Genomic DNA, 19600 nt, shown 5'->3' with positions numbered 1-19600 from the left:
TTTTTCTTTTCTTTTTTTTTTTTCGCCACGTACCGTCCCTTTACCCTTGTTAACTTTCCTTTTCTGGGGAGTAAATTAGTCGTTTCTCCATTGCGAAGGAAAGAAATAGGTAATGAAAGTGTGATATATCAATCCGCAGCACGGGCTCAACTTGACAGCAACAGAGGTTACAATGACAGCAGGTCCATATCTCTTCTTTTGTGCAGCTCGCTACGAAGAATGTGGTGGCGAACGACCAAAGCAATGCGAGCGCATGCGCAAGAAACACTGAGCGGTTACACAAACCCGAGAGGTGACGACACTCCCGCGCTTTCATCACCGCTATTCTTATTTGTGGCCATCAGAGTCGATAACTTTTCTTCCCTTCCCACGGCACGCATTAGTAACTAATTTTAGCAACTGAACGCCGTACCGTGCTGCATAAAACGAAGTCCATGAGGGACTCCCTGAGGCCGCCACCCACGTCACTTCGCTCAAACCAACCCATTCATCATGCAGCGTTGGCAATTCCATATAAACTGATATGAGATGCATTTCATCCTCGAGTGACCAACCGCACATGGGGCGGATGCAAAGCGCCCAGTGAATGAGTGCCAAACGCAACACCCAGACGGCTTCGTGACCCTTGTCCCAGTGCCGACGCAACTCTTGTGTACTGGCTAACATAAGCCTTTTCCACACACTATGCACTAAGGAACCGGCACAAACACCACTATCCTGATTATACTTACCCTCTGCGCTGTCACTTCTGATGGTCTCCGCCTTGTGAAGAAGAAAAATAAGATACGACGCAGCAGACGTATCACCGTTGTGGGTTTCAAAAAAACGCAGCGCGATTTCAACCTCCTGCTGGAGTAATGAAGGTGTTGACGCGCATGACCTGCACCTACTTGCGTTTTGTGTGATGTTCAAAATATTTTCGAACACCTGACGGCGATAGTTCCAGGCGTTATAGTTCATGGGATGCTTGTCAGCGGCCTCCATCAGCACACCGCGGTCGTGGTCGTTGGAAACCTCCAAGTTTATACCAGGATGCGATAAGAGCCGTTCTACTACCCACCACCGATGAACCCAGACCTCCTGCACTTTATAATAAAAGTTTAGCAGTAAAGACGTTACGAGCACCTCCTGAAACAAGAAGGAGCGGGAATGATCTTCACCGTTTGCAGTGCATGTCTCTATCCAACGTCGTCTCGCACTCCACAGGCTGCTGTGAGCAGGCATGATGAGGAGCAACAGCACTACAGAGAAACGTGGCAGGTTATGCACAACGGGTGCTATGAGGGGCAGCGCCTCTTCTCTTCTATCGGAATTCTGTTGTTCACGTAAGAAATCTGCGAGGGCCTCCCTTAGCACATCTTTTCCCAAACCTACAGCCAACTCGTAGGTGCTGCCCTGTGAATGTTCGATAAGGTCAACGATCCCCCAACTGTGTGCCATCCCCTGCAGAGCGATGTCTGGTAATATTGCCAGCGAGCATTTTATGGAGCAACCGCATTCGAGGTGACGTGTTGCTTCTTCCAGTGCTACTTGTAGCCGTTCACCGATTGCCGCCGCCGTAAAAGCTGAGGATGACATCATTTAACACAACTGCCTCTTCCTTTCCCCTTTGTGCACTTTACCTTCTGCTCACCTTTCAAGTACCCAAAACACACGACGCTAAGTTTGTTCGCTAGTTTTAACCCACTTGATCACCTTGCACACGCACAGCAGCGTCCGGCACCTATTCACCACAGCCGCGTGGACCCTACAAAAACTTTGTTTCGTAGATACAAGTGATAGAAGGGGAAGTAACACACTTGAGGCCTAATGCACACAGAAGAATATATGTGCGTACTCGGATGCATTCAAACCTTCCACTCGCCAGGTACTGTACGATATTTGCAAGGGCACTATGTTGTCGAATGTTGTCGAACGGTTTTTTTTTTTGTTCAGCGTTCGAGAGGGGGACATTACTCAGTGATGAAAGCTGAGCTGACTTGTATATCACACTGAAGCACGGACTACACATATCAGATTGGAATTTGCTAAGCGATAGTTAAATGACATGTTACTTCTTCCCCAGTATGTCCCGTGCTTCATTCAACTTCGCTGCAATATACGGACTGCCATCCACGTCCGAGTGTAGTTGCTTCATTAAACCATAATACCGTGTTTTTATTTCCTCATCTGATGGAAGGGAAAGGAATCCACCGGAGGCAACATCTTCAGTAAAGCCAAGCAGCAGTAGTGCCTCACGTTTCGTCATGGATTTCTCGAAACCCCCCTCGTATCGGCGGTACGGTCGCAGCTGCCGATTTGCCGCGCACGTTAGGCCTTGTGCCATTGAAACACGCTGCGTTATTCGCGGAGCCAACCTAAAAATGTAATACGCACCACCCAGTAGGACCAACGCTGCTAGTGGTGCCGCCATATCTTTATTTTAGAATTTACTTTGGTGCCAAACCCTCTTGCAACCAGTGGTAGCAGTGGTTGTGTTGGAAATCGTGCCAAACCAGCGACCACGACTTAAGAACAAAAAAAACAATGAGTAAATAAGGGACAGGGGGAAGAAGTAAATAAGAGACAAATAAAAAGTAAAACGTCAAAAGTAACTGAGTATGTAAAGTGGTAATTACGGGACGAGATGAAAAGACCAACAATTGTAAGCCTGAAGAAGAGTTTCCATGGCCATGTGCACACCAGCCAAGTTGGGTACGAAAAAAAAAACAAAGAGATAGTTCCCCGTCAACTCAACCAATGTGCTCCTAAGAAACCCCTTCACGATTGGAATAAGTCTATGATTGAAAGTATACGGTAATGCAGCGGAGCCATACGAAAGTACGATAGTACATACCCACGTACAGGCAAAAAAAAAAAAATGCATGCACAAGCGCACGGAGGAAAGAATACGAAATAAGCCAAAAATAACCCAGTAAAACTTAAACGTACACCAGACTGCAAGTTACACAACAAACCCATCACAGAGTATACAAACATACCCCTTGAAAAGCATTTAATTTCCTTTTCGACTCCTGTGTATTCATCCACCGAGTATCGGCGAACGAGCACTACGACTGCTGTTCGCGTCCCCATCTCCTTTACACGTCCCATTGCCACCAAACGCCTTGTGCCGTGACGCAAAAGGGGTGCTTCGCGCTGACGAATGCCCACTCCGTGACTGGAATGTACTTGACGAACGCCTGTGAATCAACCTCTCGTCCAACTGCTTCTGATATAAGCGGCCATCACGGAAGGCATTCCGCATCTTTTCCTCCACCTCTGCCACGAGGCTCTCCACCACCTGGCGGCGCTCATGGACCACCCTGTCGTGCACACACTGCAACTGCTTGCAGTGTTCCTGGGCCATTGCTTCTGTACGCCGCTGTTCCTCCAACAAGAGATCCTGTAACCGCTCTTGATTTCGTTCGGCAACACGGCAGCTCTCCCTTACTGCGTCCAACTGACGGCACAATTCCTGCTGTTGTTGCTGAAGTAGAGATATGTCCACCTCACTTGCAACAACATGAGGGGGATTAGCGACGACATCTTGCGGTAGTGTCGCGTCGCTCGCATTACCAAGAGGGCTGTTTCCACCAACCGTCGTCGTCAGTTCTTCGCTGTCATGAGGTGCATTGCTGAGAGCCGCTCCACAAACTTGCCCACCAGCGCGATGGTGCTCCGTTTCTGTTATCCACACTACCCCGGCGTCAAATGCAATGTACATGGGATCCATCATCATGTCCAACAGCAGCGACAGTCGCTGTATGTTTTCCTGCAGTTGCAGTTCCTTTGCCGCTGTACTACAGACTGCGCGTGGTGGTGCTATGACAACATTAACACCGTCAAAGCGCCCTCCGTCACGCTGAAGCTGTTCAATTGCATGTAGTTTGTTTCCGAGGGCGGACTCCCCCACGCGCAGTACCTGTAATTCCTGCTGGGCCACTTCCAAAGCACTGCGAAGCTGCACGTTTTCCGTCTCTAGCGCCACTGAACGGGACTCCAAAGTGTCCACTCGTGCTACAAGCTGATTGCGCTCCTCGCGAAGTTGTTGTTGCTCTGCCTCTAAGGAGCCACTACGGGCACGTTCCATTTCGTGAAGGAGGCTCAGTTGCGCAAGTGCGCTGTCAAGACGTTCCACCTCAGCTTGCGCAATAAGGGGATCGAAACGTGCGATATCAGCGTCAGACACGACGCAGCTTGGCGTGTTGCGAAGCAGTAGCTGCGCCCGCTGCAGTTGACCACTCAACACCGTTATGTGTGACAGAAGTTGTCTACGGTCGCTGTAGTCAGCAGCAGTTATAAGCGGATGATGAATCTCAGCAGCCACATTGTTCACGTCGTGCACGAGTTGTGCGGCGCCGTGGTTGCTTGACTGCAGCCCCGCCGTGCTGACTTTGTTGGCAGGGTACCTTGGCGGTAGTACCTGTGGAAATGGACTACCTGAGGCCGCCTGTCGAGATATTTCATTCAAGCCTGGCACCTGAGTTGCAGCTATCATAAAGGTTCCCCTCCCTTTCTTTTTCTATGACTCCTTTCCACTCTATGCAAGATCGTTCCCAATATATAAATATACCTGTTGTTTTCCTCTGACCCGCTTTGATCTTTCCCCCTCCCACCTACCGACCTGTCCTTCTGCTTCGTACAGTATCTACTTACCGGGTTGTTGCTCTGTGCCTTCCACAAGACACCTGCGCTAAACTGCCCTTGCTTTCTGGAAAAAAAAAATAGAAGTGTGTATCACACTCTATAACAGCTTGTAGGTTTTTGCAATGCTTAGTTGAGTTTTCCTCGCCTTGTTACCTCGTACCTTGCGCTATACCTATCAGTCAGCCTCTTATAAAGGAGTAAAAGTCGGAACAAAGTGAAAGTGATGCACCTGCAGAGCAAAGGGGAGTTGCCTTCGTTCGATAGTAAGGGATAAAAATTATTGCAACAATAATATAGATTGTCTCCGTTCAAAAAAAAAAAAATGCCGCAGTGGTATTGTTATGTCACACGGAAATAACTGTCGCACTGTTCACACACTCAAAGATCGTGATGTTGGGTGGTTATACAAGCAGTAAACCTGTCGCACGTGTATTACGGTCGTGCAACCATTGTATCAAATTTCAAGTGGGGAGGAAGCAACAAGCATGCACAAACACACTCCATCTTCCCCCAGTGTCTCTCCGCGCACGCACCTTTACCGCATCAAGTACAGTGACGTAACAGTCCAAAGAACTGAGATGATTCTGCTACCACCCACACCGCTTTAGCAATCTTTTGAAACAACACTTGACTCGATCATTTCCGTTATACGGCGTTCCACTTCGGACATCCCAGCATAACCCGGGAAGTAATTAACATCTACAACCATCGGCACCGCAGTGCGTAGAAGAATTGTAGGGGAACCGACACCTTTTTCTTCAAACAGCAGCGCCCCCACTGCTTCCGCAGTTATGGGGCTCTCAAGTATAGGCTGATTACCGGAAGGTAAATCCTTAGGTAACAATAGTAAATCAAAACCGAAAAGCGACAGTTGCAACGTCTGCGACAGTTGAGCAGCAATCGCCTTGCACTGGGTGTGGGCTTCCCCGCCCTCAATAAGATAACGCTGCCAATGCTGCGCTAACTGTGGGTTTTGCTGATCCCACAGATCTTTATTTGCAAATATCTTTTGGGAATCGATACAGACAGGTTGAAAACCTTCACGGTTGCTGTTTATGGAAGAATAGCCGTCCAGCAAAGCACGTAACAATGAAAAGGCTGAAACCGCTCGGATGGCCACGTATTCTCTCACACAGTACACCTTCAGAACAAAGGGAAGGGCACTCAAGAAAAACTTCTGGACAATGTACGTTTGCGACTCAGAGGGCAGGAGTTTCATCACTGCTTCGGGTACGCCATTTGTTGGAACTGGTCCCTGCCATACGACCATGCGATGAGTGTAGGATGGACCTGTGCTAAGATCTGTTTTGGTGATCCACCACTCACAGCTACCCTCTGTGGTATCGGGGATCACGGTGGAATCAGTGTTCCGCCACCCAAGTGGTTCCAGCGCTCCACCACCACAAGAACAAAACCACGAACGGGGTGTCAGGAAAAATGATGGTACCGGTCGACCCTCAAGAGCTTTGGCCAATGTGGAACGCTTCATAACGACTCGCGCCGCGTTAGGAGGGTCAATTACAACAACGGGTGGTAACCGTTTCTGTCGTCGCTTTGCTGATGTTGCCTCACACCACTCCAGAAGCGCACCGAAGGCCTCTGGCGGCAGCGTACTCAACTTGTGAAGAACTACATCCACTTTCATATCATCATCGTCGGTGGTCATCTCGCGGTTGTGGGCATCGTACTTCATATCAACAAAGACAAAGGTGCGTCCACCGCCAAAGGTAGGTGTACCATTCTTACCACTTTCGTCTCTTATGCCTTCAGCGTACCGTCGGATTTTTTCAAACGACTGTCGGTGTTTCTTTTCGGAACCGCAGAGGGCCACCACCAACTCAGTGCGGTGCGCCTCTACCGCGTCTTCCATGAATCCCGACAAATGGCACCTCTCCACCTAAGCTCGCCACCAGTGGAGTTGTCCTGGTCATCACGTACAGATAAGAGGGAGTGCCCCCCACAAAAATAATAATAATAATAATACAGAGAACAGTTGGGCGGACAGCGGAAGATACGGCGGAAGAAAAAGCAGCACAGAAAGGAACAGAAGCGAAAAATAAGAGAATCACAACAAATATGCACAAACTGTACACATGCACAAAGTGTAATGTGGCATGTCCATACGCAACCTCACATCTCTCCGCACAGAGTGATAACCGGGAAAAGTTGCGACTGCTCCTGCGGTGAGCCAACGCGCCGTGCATGATACACAGATCGAGCTAACTCGGCAAGCTGTCGCTCAGCCACTGCACGCTGCTCGGCATCGTGAGCGACCAGGCGGCCGATAAGAACACCATCATCCGACATTTTGGCCGCTGCACCACGCGCCACGGTATCAATACGAAAAGTAGACGCAACTTTCGCCGTACTGGGGGCTCCCCCTTCCGGCTGCTGCGTATGATTCCAATACTGCAAGTATATACCAAGCTGCTGCCGACAGCGTTCCGGAGCCATCTTGCTAAGGGACTCAAGTTCATTTTGAGGCACTTGCAGCGGGCCCTGCCGTTCTCCGAGTGCGGAAAAGAAACCACTTCCAGCCGCACCCATCACATCACCCCCAACAACATACTGACCAACGAAGGCATCGTGCAGCACGGTGTCCTTGTAACCCGCTGCTTGCACACGGTGATTTACTAACCGAGTGCAGCTCCCGATGCACAGTCCATACATGTTGGTTGCCAGTGTGGGCGCTAAGTCGAAGAAAAGCTCAAATAGTAAGCGGACGGGTTGCGATTGCTGCTGTACGCCGGCTACCGTAACCTTCTCACTTTTTGGAAACTGTATTTCTAGAAACACAACTGGATTCGAGTTGTGTGCCAGAGCAATTCCTCGATGCGGTGTGCCCAATGGCTCACGATGCAAAAGATGTTTTCCGCTCATATGCGTCTACGTCCACCATGGTTACCAAACCAACCAGCAAGAGATTAAAGTAAGAAAAAAAGTGATAGGAAGTAATAGTAATTAGAATAAGAATGGGAGGGGGGGTTAGACCCCGAAACAGAGACGAAACAGCAACGGGACATTGCGCTGTAGTGCTGTAGTAGTTTTTTTTTAAAAGGCCAGTGCTCCCCTTTCTTGCCTTTTCCCGTCTCTTCCACCAGCAAGGGTGACTGCCTGCACGTGCTACGCCGATCTAACGGGAAATGGTATACATACGCGAGACAGAGTGTCACATTAAAAACTCAGGACAAAAGTGACGTAAGAGATTAAGCGACAACGGTGTGCAGGCAGACTACGCATCCGTCATGACGGCGAGCAATTCCTGGCGGCTGACATACGTGATGTCATATCGCTCCACTTGATGCAAGCGATACCACTCCTCAAAGGCACACAATACTTCAGAGAATTCTCTCCTTCCGAGTACCCGTTGGAATATGCCCACAATATCATAGGGATCATCGGATTCATTCCCCATGTTCCAGACACCCTGTACATGCCACGAAGATCGCCTGTCGTCCCCATCCAGCACAAATATCCGTGGGGTGTAGAGAAGAGCAGCTCTCCGAAGTACCAAATCACACAAAAAGAACTTAAACTCTGGCGGAAGTAGGTCGCTAAGAGCCTTTGTCACTGCATATCGCGCTTGTATGTACGGATCTGAAATCATTTCACGAAGTTCACGCAAGGCCTTCAGGCACAACCGAGTGTGCTTTGGAGACCCACTGCCTAGTCGTTTCACCACTTCGTTGTCATACTGCTCCTCGTCCGACTCCACACCGGAGTCCTCCTTCCCCCGTTGTTCATTCTCGTCGCCATCGTCATCCACACGAATACGCAACTTTGGTTCTTTTTCCTTCTGCTTTTGGTGCATGTACGCCCGCGTGCCTTTGATGTAATCTACAGTCCACGCCTTAGTTTCCGTTGAGTGGTTATAAGCGAAGTAACGCAACTGCAAGAGCGGGACTTGAAGCGCTCGCTCCCGTCCCTCGAGAAGACTGTCTAAAACCAACTGACGGAGTTCTCGAAGTCGCTCCTCGATATGTTTCATTGACGGCAAATCCAACATGGAGCCTTGTGTGATACCAGCTACAATCCTGTTGTAAAGTGGTCGCATCTCTTTTTCCAACTTCCACTCCTTGTAGGAGGGAAATGGCCCCATTCGCTTCGCTACCAATGACTCGTACTCGCCGCGCAGCTCTTGCAATTTGGTGATGTACATGCCAAGTATTGATCCGCGGGCCTCTTCTAGTTCCTGACGGAGGAATGGGTTGGCGCGCAATCCAGTAAAAAGGGCATCGATTGCCCGTAGTGACGATGCAACACCTACGGGGTACACAAGTCTGCTGGGTGCTGACAAGCACACCGGCGCTGCGGGAGCCGTTGCACGGATGCACGGTAGAATCGTTGGCCCGAGGTCAATCGCCAGTTGCGCGGCCGCCCGTCCAACATAAGCATACGCTTCCAAGTAGTCTTCCATATGCGTATTGAGGCCGTCGACAAGGTGTAAAATGTCACTTCCTTCGCTGTAAAGTTGGTTACCATCGCTATCTAGTGTAGGAATGTAAAGAAGATTGCGTATTCTTTCTTCTTCTCGGAGGGACTCATACGAGTTGGCTATACCCATTTGGACCGCCTTCTCATGTTCTTCTTCCTCTCTTTGCAGCTGGTCGTGACATTCATTGTATGCCCGAAGTCTATTAGCCATCGTTGGAGGAAAATCGTCATAGTTTACGAGCACCACAAGCCTTTTTAAGCGAGCCAGCAAGCGAAGTAGCAATCTTCCCGATACGGCAAACACTGTGCTGTTCTCACCCCGAAAGTCAACGCAGCGGAGGTTCGGATGGTCAGCTACAACTTCCACAAGCGCTCGTGTCGCTTTCTCACCAGCCCCACAACCCCGCATTTCCACGCGATGAACCCAGGCCATAACGGCTACCGTCCTAATGATTGCAGCACAACCCGCGTCACCTAAATAGTTCGAACAGAGGTCGATATTTTTTGGGCAATCATCAGAGGAATCGAGGTTTATGCAAAAATGAACGAAGAGTGAGTTGGCCAAACATCCTTCGCGTTCACAGGCCACGTAGTACAGAGCTGATATTCCCCGCATTCGACACTAAATCATGTAGAGAAGCAACCCAAATAATTGTATTATTTTCCCTCTTTTTTTAAAAAAAGAAAGAGAAATGAAAATGAAGCGATACTATCGTGCAGAAAAGAAGGAGATAAGAACACCCTTACGCAATGAGGGTCAAACCGGCACACAGCATTGACATTAAAGGGCGTCGGCTAAGGAAAAAAATGGATTAGGGACTTTACACAGAAAGAATAGGAAGTAAAGTTATGAATTCAAAAAAGTCATTCCAACAAATGTGGATCACCGTAAGCCCGTAACGTACGTATCTGACAGCAGTTACAAAACGTCTGGGAGATCAAACGCGTCGGTTTTTGCTCCACTGGTTGATGATCAATTGGCAGTTCTCCCCCTTCCCCCCCGCACCACTCAGTCAGCGGTATGGCCGGCGCTCACCAACCTTTGATCGGCGTTCTAAAGCGCCCATCACCCGCTGATCGAGTGCCTGAATGACGTTCAGTATATGCGCAGCAAAACCCTCTCCTAATTGGTCCTCCCGTAACCCGTTGCATTCGTATACGTCCCGCATCAGCGACTGCCGTACGGCGTCCTCCAATGTTTCATCGTCATGTGTACACTCATCATTAATCTGTGGAACCGGATAAGCGCTAGGGCCGTTTCCACTGAGTGCTCCCCCTAAACCACCGTTACCTAGAATGTACGAAGGAGAGAGGACAGGTACCGTTGCTATGTTCGCCTGTGCGTGCCCGTCACGGTTACCGCCGTATAGCCACTCCTCCGAAGAAAACATCATTTGATTTGGTGTGACCGCATCATCGTTCAACCAACTGCAAGAATGTGGTGATTTATCATCACCTCTGCGAACGGAAAGTTGCGGCGTGTGAAAAAGCCGTTGCTGTTCCTCTTTCAACGTTGGACATTCACGTGGTGTCGCTCGCAGTGCGCTAAGTCCCCTTTCGAGGCCTTGCCACAAAAGAGGAATTGGATCCGGGACCAGCTGCGGTGCAGTGGGAACCGTTATAAACAACATTAGGGAGTCCACTAAACTCCGTAGTTTGTAACTCTGCAGAGCGACCTCGCCCACAACAGTGCGGGGTACATGAGGAGGGCGCATGACTTGCCACAACTCCTGTTCCGTCACAAATATGGCCTGACACTCGGATTCCAAGCGCTGTGTGACTTCCTCTTCGCTTGCAGTGTTGATCACATTTTGAAGAGGAATGTGCATTAGGCCACCATGCGCGATGCAGCGTGTCTCGCGGGGTAGTCGGATTCGCATGGGACGCTGTGGACCTGTTGACCTCACAGTGACGGGAACAATAGTGTCACCAAGGGGGATATTCAAACTGTTACCGCACGAATGTTGCCAACTCGTTCTGTAGGTTGCAGCCAGTCGGTTCACGGCTATCACTGCAACAACAGCCCTACGAAAGTAGCGAAGTGGACGCAGTCGAGTGGATTCAGTGATACTATTAAGCGTTCCAAATCTCCTCTCATATTCTGATATATACTGCAATAGAGCCTTGCGTTGCTGCATCATCTCTTGCTCGTCCTTTCGTGCACCCGAAAGCACACGGAGGGTCAGCACGAGGGCCTCAAATGTGGACATAACCCTTTCCTCGGCTTCACCGTCTGTATTACGACTGCACACCTTACACACACCCCGGAAAAGCTTCATTTCTAGTTTCATCTCCGCACTCAGGCGACAAAGTTCCTCCACACGTTGTTTTTCTCTTTGCATTGCTTTGTCTTGCTCTGCCATGAGTGGCTCTAACTCCGTCTCAACATAACGCTGAAGATCATCGTATTTTACCTTCAGAGCATCACGCTCACGCACCAGCTCCATCACGGTGGAATCATCACCTGTAGAACCCGTGGAGAGGGGAATTGGGGAGGGGACAAACATACTGGGGGTAGTGGATGCAGCTGCACGCTTATGTCGTTCGCATTCACGCCGGATTTGTTCAAGCTGTCCTCTTTGCTCGTCCATTTCCCGTTGGTGAGTTTCAATCAAGCAATCCATTTCCTCTTCTTTGCGCATCACGTACTGCTCGTGCAATCGCCTATTCTCCTCAACTGCCTGACGCAACTGTATCACTTCCTGTAAGCTGTCAGAGATACAATGTTCAATCATAAACCAATCATCCATGCATTTTAGAAGTTTAGCTAGACGTCGCCGCGTTTCTAAGGCCTGTGCGACCTCTTCGTCACGCGTCTGGCGCGAGTCTTGCAACAGTGCCTCCGCCCGAGCACGCTGCGCTTCACTTTTCATTAGCCGCTCCCTCACTCCGTCTCCATCCCTACTCACTTGATTAATTTCTTCCTTCAGCGAGGAAACGTGGGCCTCAAGCACGCGTTGCTCTTGTTGTGAGGCGAAGAATTCGTTTCTCTGTTCTTGTAACTTCTGATGCAGATAACGCAGCGCATAGTAAGCGGGGGCAAACAGGCGGCCATTCACCCTTTGGCTCGGCTCGTCCCCATGAGAAATGTTGAGCCCGTCCTGGTCACACACAATGTCCGCAGCAGCCATACTCTCCCCATTAGCCGGACGTGGTTGTAACTGCAGGAGCTCGCGACAACGATCCACGGAGGGACCGAAGCTACCTGAAAAAGTCAGACTGTCCGCCAACTCCTCAAGTATACTGGAGAAGCGAAAGACTTCCTCTTCGGTGGCACGCCACACTTCATCACTTGTTTGGCGCTGTTGTTCTTCTGCGCAGGCGCCTGTAATTACTTGCTGCTCCAAAGTTGACAATTGCGAAACCATCGCCTGCATCAGCACCTTTTGTGCGTCTTGTTCCCTTCTTTCGCGATGGATGGTGTCCTGCAACGATTTATTGATTGCCTCCTTTGCATTCGCTGATTCTTGAAGATTTGCTACGTTACTCCACGCCTCGCTTAACTTTTCCTCAAGTTCATCCCTCTCTGCTGTCATGGTGCACAACTTCAAGGAGAGCTCGCTCTTCTCCCGCTTGTGTTGGTCGAGTTGGTCCCTCGTGAGTCGCAGGCTTTTCTTAACGTCGTCAAGCTCAACATCCAACCCCTGACGCTCACTCCTCTCAGAAATTAGCTGTCGTTTTAAGTCCGCTAGTTGGTCCTGCAGTTGTGATTGCTTCGCCCGTAATCGCATGTTTTCCTCGAGTAGTTGAGAAACACGTTCTCTCTCTACCTCACTTGCACCATCTACTGACATCACTTCCTTTTGGTTATCTACGCTGCGATCGGCGTTTGTGGTTGATTTCACTACTTCTATCATGGTTGTCTTTTTTTTTGCTTTTACTAATATATGTATATATGCTTGTGTGCGTCTATGTGCTTTTACAACTCAACACGGAAAAATTGGGCTGGCGCTTAGTCTCGCCACACCAACAGGAGAACTGAAGGCGAGACCTTTGATTAAAAGGAAAAGGACAAAAAACCAAAGGGAGCGGAACAGTTCAGGGGGAAAATATCGAAAAGCAGGAGGAATGGGGTAGTAACACAGTTAACATTTCTTCCATTTCCCTCACAGAAGGTCGAATACCCCAGAAAGAGGGGAGGGAGGGAAGGAAGAGAAATTGGAGCATCGACGACAAAATTCAACAACACTGCTTGGCACCTAAAGCACAACCAGCTACGCATGTTTTTTTTTTTTAATAGCTCTTTTGTTTACGCACCTTCGACCCTTGTGCGAGCACTTATTGCGTATATATGTTTGTACATATTTTGCAACATCGCTGCCGGTCCACGGTACCTGTGCATATGCCTGCCACGTGGAAGACTGCCCATCTTACCTCAAAACCTTATTTCTTATTTTCCCCCGGTCTGACCGACCCCCTCTTAATGGTGTTCACTGGAGGGAAGCGTACCCCACTTAGTTTTGTAAAAACGGCATCGGGGACTTTTCGCCATTCTGCTCACACCTTACTCTTTTCCTTTCGCCGCCGCTCCACCTCCGTGTTGAGAGTACTCAATATTTCATGAATTTTCCCCATTCTCTTATTCGCAGCGTAGAGCTCACTTACCCCGCCGCGGTGAACTATGGCGTCGCAAAGCGTGTCAGTGGACTCCGCGACTGCATCGGCAACTTCGTCACGCTTCTGTTGGAGGGCCTCAACCCGCTTCCAAAGCCGCTGTTCCCGTTCCAGCTGTTTCGTTTGCCGCTCGCGGAACCTCATGTGCATGTTGTGAACCCCCTTCGCCACCGCGGCGGTGCTGCTATCGACGACCTCACGGGGATATCCACACAGCCATTGTCGACATAAGGTAGGTATCAGCCCAAGTAGCTCCTCGAGGCTGGTCTGCACCACATTGCCGCCCTTACTTCTGCTCCCATCAACCTCGTTGTCGTTTCCCTCGTCAACAGCATCCTCAGTGGAGTCGGGTGCCAACACAAACTTCTCACTTCGTGCATATATCGCGATAAGAACAAGACTCAATATTTTAACAATCGTTACTTTTTTCTCAAAATCACACATGGCTGCCGTTTCTGTCATCTCAGGGAAAATGAGAATGTCGTTCACACCAACCGCAATATTCGCACCGTGGGTACTATAGGGCACGCGAAGGGCAACAGGCTCAGGCACTTTAGCATCACGGGCAATGGTCGGTAACCGTTGGAAACCTTCCGTGTTTTCAGTTCTATACACCCAACCCGCGGCAGCACGCGACCACACGGGCCACACACACAAGTACACCTCATCTCCGTACCTAATAAGGGTTGCATTACCGCAACTATGTATGCTAACGAGACGACACGCGTTAACATGGTCATGTAATAATCTGTGATCACAAGGGACTGCAGCTCCCAGGACGACCGACACGTCCACCTGCTGCCGCATGGGATCACGACAGAGGACGTCGGGTTCGTCAAAGAGATAACCGCCTAACGTTCCGCTGCTGTACATGACATATATAATGCGTAGTCCAACGTCTTCGTCTAACAGAGTGGTGCCTACCGCCAGGGGGACTCCAGCGAGGGCAGATGACGAAGAATCACCACGAACCAAATAGTGAACACACGGGCGTAAGACAGAATCCATCTGCATGTCCTGTGCCTCACCGAACGCAGCTCCCACACTACCGTCATATTCTTTTGACAGTGAAGCTGGCATCCCGTCTTTGTTGAGTTTCACGGAGAAGACATCACCGTTGCGACAGAGCAACACCAACATTACAGGGAGGCTGCGTGAAGGAGGAATGATACACATGCCGACTATGTCACTACAACCATCAACGCGCGGGGACTGTGCGGCATCAATCTGCGCTAACGCATATCTTTCGTTCGCACTTTCCCCTCTCTTTATTATCCCTTTTTTCCCCCTTCTGTTCTTTGTTACCACCTCCTGGACTTGCCCTCCTAAGCCAGACCTCATCCCCTCTATCGTTCCATGTAATTTCTTACTTACTGTTCCTTCACTTGTGGGATCGGGCGTTGACAAACCACATCTATTTAAGTTAAAAGGCGCCTTCACGAGTGTCCCCGCTTTTGCTGTTTCTTGGCTATCCCTCTTACCACTGCCTTGCCTGCAGGTCGCCACAAGAGAATGCAGACACACGCATTTGTCCCCTTGGAATCCCACACCGAGTGTCACCTTGTCCGTGTCTAATAAAAGAAGTTTCCCCCCGGAAAGCAACAGCAGTAGCAACGACTTGCTGACTGGATGCCAACCAACACTTACTACAGGATGTTGCACGGTGAACTCACAAACACGTCCATCCTCTACGCCAATACAATAGTGTTTTGAACCGTTCGCGCTAATAGACACGACGCGGCTTCCATCGGAGGAGGCATGGAAAGAATATTGACTGTCTTTTTGTTTTCCTTCTTCTCTGTCGCCGCAGTGGTCAAAGCAAACGTGCCGTTCCAGTGGCCTGTGACAAACACGTCCCTCAACTATTTTACTCGTCACAAGAAACACGCCATTGGTATGATCTCGCGTACTGGCAGCGAAGGTGTCATTAGAAATATGAACTGCGCCATTGGAGCGCATAGATGCTTCTTTTACTCTGGATGGTAATTTCTTCCTGCTGATTTTATATTCTCCAGCCTTGTGCTCAGTTCGCTACTTTTTTTTCTTTTTCGAACGTGAAGGTCTCGTCGCCTCTTCAGCACCGACGAATAGGTACACAGCAGATGCTCGCGTGGGTTCACGACGAATTCAATCTGTGTTCTCAGCTAACCGTAAAAATTAAGTATAGCAACGAAAAAGAAAAGTGAATGATAATGTATGACAATAGGAAAAACAGAACTAAGAGGGAGGAGATGCGTAGCAGTAGCCCCATGAATGGGCAGCAACTACACAACTTAAACAAACGAGTGATCAAAAAGAGAAAAAAAGAGGGCATACAAGAAAAATAAAAAAAAGAAGCATGACATAAACGTCTCACCTCTACTTTCTTGCAATAATACCTTCTATCACCTCACACTTTGACTTCCTCTGTCCTCTATTTTGCCTTTCCGTGATTGGTTTGGTCAATGGTCATTTATTTACAACCCTTTTTTCTTTTATGTAAACATACATCCTTCTCATTATACATTTTTTTGATGATTTTCTACGCAATCCCCTCGCTAAAACATGCAGCATTCTTGAAAAGTATTTTTTGTTTTCTCCTCTGTTGTGCGTTCTTACAACCCCCTTTTCTCTCTCTCTCTCTCTCTCTTCAACTCCACCTTGACATAGCAAATTGTTGACTGTAATCCCATTGAATATTTCTGCTGCTTTCTTTCCTCTTTATATGAGTGTTTAATATTTCTCTACTGCTTTACTCCACTCCCTTTTTTTTTTTATCTCCCACAAACCACAAACTTCCCCTTTCCACCACATTTCAGCATTCCCAGAAAACGAGGTTGGCGGGAAGTGCCCGAACACGAGATGATAAATATGTTTAATAAGGGACTGTGATGAGAATCATTTTCTTAAAAAGAAAAAAGAAAGGGTTCCCATGGGCGGGAAGGGGAAACAATAGGGAGGAGATGGAATGCACCACGGAAGCTGAGGATGATAGCAACAATGTAAAAAATAATAATAATAAATTGGTCAACTTCCAAACATTAAACATTAAAGGGAAATCCGGGTCGAAATCAGAAAGAAAAGTACCCCGGGGGCCTGCAGTGAATGCTGCTCGTAAGAATGGAGTTGTTGGACAATAACCACAGGTACTATCTAAACTCAAGTGCGTGAAGGAGTGGCAACAGGTTACAGTAAACAACACGAAGGGAAAGAGAGAAGAAAGGGACGGGAACGCGTGAAGAAGGAAAAAAAAAACAATAAAAAAAACACGCACACAAGCACACACACACACACACACACACACATACAAGTGAATCTTTGTCGTTCAGTCGTCTCTGGACATACATGCAAAAACAGGATATTTTTCCTCACTTTCCCTTCGCTTATTTCCCCTTACACACGGACACTTTTCCACCTAGTCGCTCCTAAATCCAGTTTGAAAACGATGTTTATTTCCGCCGTCCCATTCCCGTTTTCGCCTCTTTTCTCTGTTTCTTCTTTCGGTGTAGTTACCATAATAAGTCGAATGCAGAAGGTGAGGCGGCTAGGACAGCCGCGTATACGTACATGCAGCGTTTTCACAGCACTGGAAAGAGACGAAAAAACAAAACAAAACAGAACGACAAAACGAGTGAACGGTGGAGAAAAATGAAATGGAAAGGATAGGAGAATATCCCCGAAACAACGTAGACAGTCGCAATCATAAACACTACGCACTCTAATCCGCAATTTCTCCTGAGGGGATAGCGTACACGGAGAGCTTGTAGTGCCCATCTACCGACGGCGGACGCGGTGCCAATTGCGACGCAGGACAAACGCGGCGTACGCGGTGAGGCGGCACCTTGTACGATTCGGAGTGTGTTGTACCAAAGTCACGAACGTCGGGCATCGATTCAAACGGTTGTTTCTGCGGCGGACGCGGCTGTTGCAGAGCCTCCTTTGGTGGGTAGTCAACAGTGTACGTTGCCATAGCGTCAAACGGCAGGGAGCGCAACAAAGTAGCATCGCCACGGAACGGTTGTGGTGGTTTCGGCATTTCTCCCGCCTCGAGGTGCTTGTTCAGGGGCTCCTGCATTGCCTGGTTGGTTGTCTCATAGGTCCCCTTCAGTTTAGGCAACGGCTCCTGCTTGTAGCGGGCTCGCTGGTGATCGGGGAGGTGCCCCGGAAAGTCATTGCGGTGTGTGGTGGTGGCATTAAAGGGAAGAGGCTCCCCAAGCACCGTGCGCGGTTTGAAGGATTCCGCGGGGCGCACTATTTTGCCCTCAAGTGGCTCCCACGCCTCCTGCTTGGTGGTTTTGAAGTGGCCCGGGTCCGCTTTCATGGGAAATACAGTGGAGGGCCTTGCGCGGCCAATATCACGCACGGTGCTCTTTGGGACGTACTCATCTCTGTAGGTGGTTTCCCCGAAGAAGGGCAACTTTGGGTCAGTACACCTGTGTTTGCCGCAGACACAGATACGGCAAACACATGTCCGCCCATCACCGTAGTCAAGGCTGGAAATAGTGTGCAATGTTGTCATTTTTTTGGTTTTGTAATTGTATGGGTGTTTGTCTCTTGTATCCTTCTAGCGAACTTTTTTTTTTTACTTTTTTCAAGGATTACGCGTGTGCCGTATGTGACGTGTCGATGTCACTGATTGGCGCTATCTAGCTGCTTATCCTCTATCGTACAGAAGTGAAGCGTAGAGAAAGAGAAGAACAAACGGGATGAACAAAGAGTGAACCACCACCAACAATAAAAAATATATATCCGAAACTCTTCTACCTAACTTCGGTATCGCTACCTTTTCTTCATGGATGATTCCAAAGGCACACCACATCCCCTACTTTGTCAGCGTAGGTGTCGAGAGAAACAGTTTTTCTTCTACCACTGTCGTTGAGTATAATACATGAAGAGGGGGTGAAAGGGTACAAATATCTCTACTACGGATGTCCACCGCACAAATTACACTTCTGCATCTTGATTAGGGAAGATGTGAGCTCCGTGAGATTCATGCCATTGAAATTAGGTGGAGCTGCCCTACGGTCCCTGGGCGGCACCACACCTGTTGGGTACCGCCTTAGGAACTCTCGTACCTCCTCCTTCGTGGAAATATCCCCCATGTGCTGCGTACCTAACGCCCTAATGGGAGCATTGGAACTTCCGTGGGAGAAGATTGAAAGTGGGCGCTCTGATTCACTTTCCGATCCCATCTCATCATGCTGCCTCTCTGTCCCAAATGTGGGAATTTCACGTTGGTCATTTGCTGGACTTTCGTCTTGGTTCACTGGTGGCTTCTTTGCTGCACCTGCATTGGTGTGACACCGCTCCATCTTATCAATGCACGCCCTCCGCTCCCTCAGAGTTTCCGCGGGTCGCTTGGACTTGGTGAAGTAGTACTGTTTCTGCCAGTCATTGTTCTTATCCGTCATCCATGCCGTTCCACTGCCTTGCCATGGTTTATGGGCGCCAGGTTCCGGTGGGGGTGGCACAATACGGTGACGATCAACCCCTGGAGTGTAGGGAGCCCTGTCGCGACCCATAGGAAGAGGCACACCTTTCGGAGTTGGGTACATCACGCAACCGTGGCTTCCAGCGGAATGAGCAGAGCTCCCGCGAATGACAGGAACCGCCAATTCCTTCAGACGTCGGAGTCGCCGTGCATGTGCAGTGTTTTGAGCTGCGGCTTCCGCAGCAGCGCGGCGGGCGGCCTCCTCCACCTCTGCAGACATTAGTCGCTGGGCCTCTTCCTGGAGTTGAGCCTTCTTCTGTTCAGCTTCAGCAAACCGAGCGTCCTCTTTTGCCCTTTCATGTTCCCGCTTACTATGGATGAATGCCGCGCGCTCCGCTTCCTCCTTTTTTATAAGGTACTCGTGGTTCAAGAAGTCGCGGGTGAAGTAGAACTCGAAGCGTGGACCACCCCAACGGACCATGTGTGCCTTTGCTTAACTGCGACGACAAAAAG

At 49.3% G+C, this 19600-nt stretch overlaps 10 protein-coding genes across 10 annotated transcripts; all 10 read right to left on the bottom strand.

Moving 5' to 3' along the window:
• Positions 1-327: 327 nt before the first annotated feature.
• On the bottom strand, positions 328-1581 carry TbgDal_VIII6380 (hypothetical protein, conserved; the record flags this gene model as incomplete). Its single annotated transcript, XM_011777674.1, has 1 exon — positions 328-1581. The coding sequence occupies one exon, from the start codon at positions 1579-1581 to the stop codon at positions 328-330; it is 1254 nt and encodes a 417-aa protein (XP_011775976.1).
• Positions 1582-2050: 469 nt separating this feature from the next.
• Positions 2051-2413, bottom strand: TbgDal_VIII6370 (hypothetical protein, conserved; the record flags this gene model as incomplete). Its single annotated transcript, XM_011777673.1, has 1 exon — positions 2051-2413. One exon carries the CDS (start codon positions 2411-2413, stop codon positions 2051-2053), a length of 363 nt encoding a protein of 120 aa, XP_011775975.1.
• A 609-nt stretch (positions 2414-3022) lies between these two features.
• Positions 3023-4480, bottom strand: TbgDal_VIII6360 (hypothetical protein, conserved; the record flags this gene model as incomplete). The annotated part of the gene is made up of 1 exon (XM_011777672.1): positions 3023-4480. The coding sequence occupies one exon, from the start codon at positions 4478-4480 to the stop codon at positions 3023-3025; it is 1458 nt and encodes a 485-aa protein (XP_011775974.1).
• A 753-nt stretch (positions 4481-5233) lies between these two features.
• Positions 5234-6499, bottom strand: TbgDal_VIII6350 (hypothetical protein, conserved; the record flags this gene model as incomplete). Its single annotated transcript, XM_011777671.1, has 1 exon — positions 5234-6499. One exon carries the CDS (start codon positions 6497-6499, stop codon positions 5234-5236), a length of 1266 nt encoding a protein of 421 aa, XP_011775973.1.
• A 260-nt stretch (positions 6500-6759) lies between these two features.
• On the bottom strand, positions 6760-7509 carry TbgDal_VIII6340 (hypothetical protein, conserved; the record flags this gene model as incomplete). Its single annotated transcript, XM_011777670.1, has 1 exon — positions 6760-7509. The coding sequence occupies one exon, from the start codon at positions 7507-7509 to the stop codon at positions 6760-6762; it is 750 nt and encodes a 249-aa protein (XP_011775972.1).
• A 352-nt stretch (positions 7510-7861) lies between these two features.
• TbgDal_VIII6330 (hypothetical protein, conserved) lies at positions 7862-9679 on the bottom strand (the record flags this gene model as incomplete). Its single annotated transcript, XM_011777669.1, has 1 exon — positions 7862-9679. One exon carries the CDS (start codon positions 9677-9679, stop codon positions 7862-7864), a length of 1818 nt encoding a protein of 605 aa, XP_011775971.1.
• A 397-nt stretch (positions 9680-10076) lies between these two features.
• Positions 10077-12920, bottom strand: TbgDal_VIII6320 (hypothetical protein, conserved; the record flags this gene model as incomplete). The annotated part of the gene is made up of 1 exon (XM_011777668.1): positions 10077-12920. One exon carries the CDS (start codon positions 12918-12920, stop codon positions 10077-10079), a length of 2844 nt encoding a protein of 947 aa, XP_011775970.1.
• Positions 12921-13560: 640 nt separating this feature from the next.
• On the bottom strand, positions 13561-15636 carry TbgDal_VIII6310 (hypothetical protein, conserved; the record flags this gene model as incomplete). Its single annotated transcript, XM_011777667.1, has 1 exon — positions 13561-15636. One exon carries the CDS (start codon positions 15634-15636, stop codon positions 13561-13563), a length of 2076 nt encoding a protein of 691 aa, XP_011775969.1.
• Positions 15637-17374: 1738 nt separating this feature from the next.
• Positions 17375-18175, bottom strand: TbgDal_VIII6300 (hypothetical protein, conserved; the record flags this gene model as incomplete). Its single annotated transcript, XM_011777666.1, has 1 exon — positions 17375-18175. One exon carries the CDS (start codon positions 18173-18175, stop codon positions 17375-17377), a length of 801 nt encoding a protein of 266 aa, XP_011775968.1.
• Positions 18176-18578: 403 nt separating this feature from the next.
• TbgDal_VIII6290 (hypothetical protein, conserved) lies at positions 18579-19568 on the bottom strand (the record flags this gene model as incomplete). Its single annotated transcript, XM_011777665.1, has 1 exon — positions 18579-19568. One exon carries the CDS (start codon positions 19566-19568, stop codon positions 18579-18581), a length of 990 nt encoding a protein of 329 aa, XP_011775967.1.
• Between the last annotated feature and the right edge of the window lie 32 nt (positions 19569-19600).

Source organism: Trypanosoma brucei, chromosome 8 (assembly GCF_000210295.1).
Source record: "Trypanosoma brucei gambiense DAL972 chromosome 8, complete sequence".
Lineage (NCBI taxonomy): Eukaryota > Euglenozoa > Kinetoplastea > Trypanosomatida > Trypanosomatidae > Trypanosoma > Trypanosoma brucei.
Note: the sequence above shows the minus strand (reverse complement) of the source record. Positions and strands in the feature narration are given on the sequence as shown.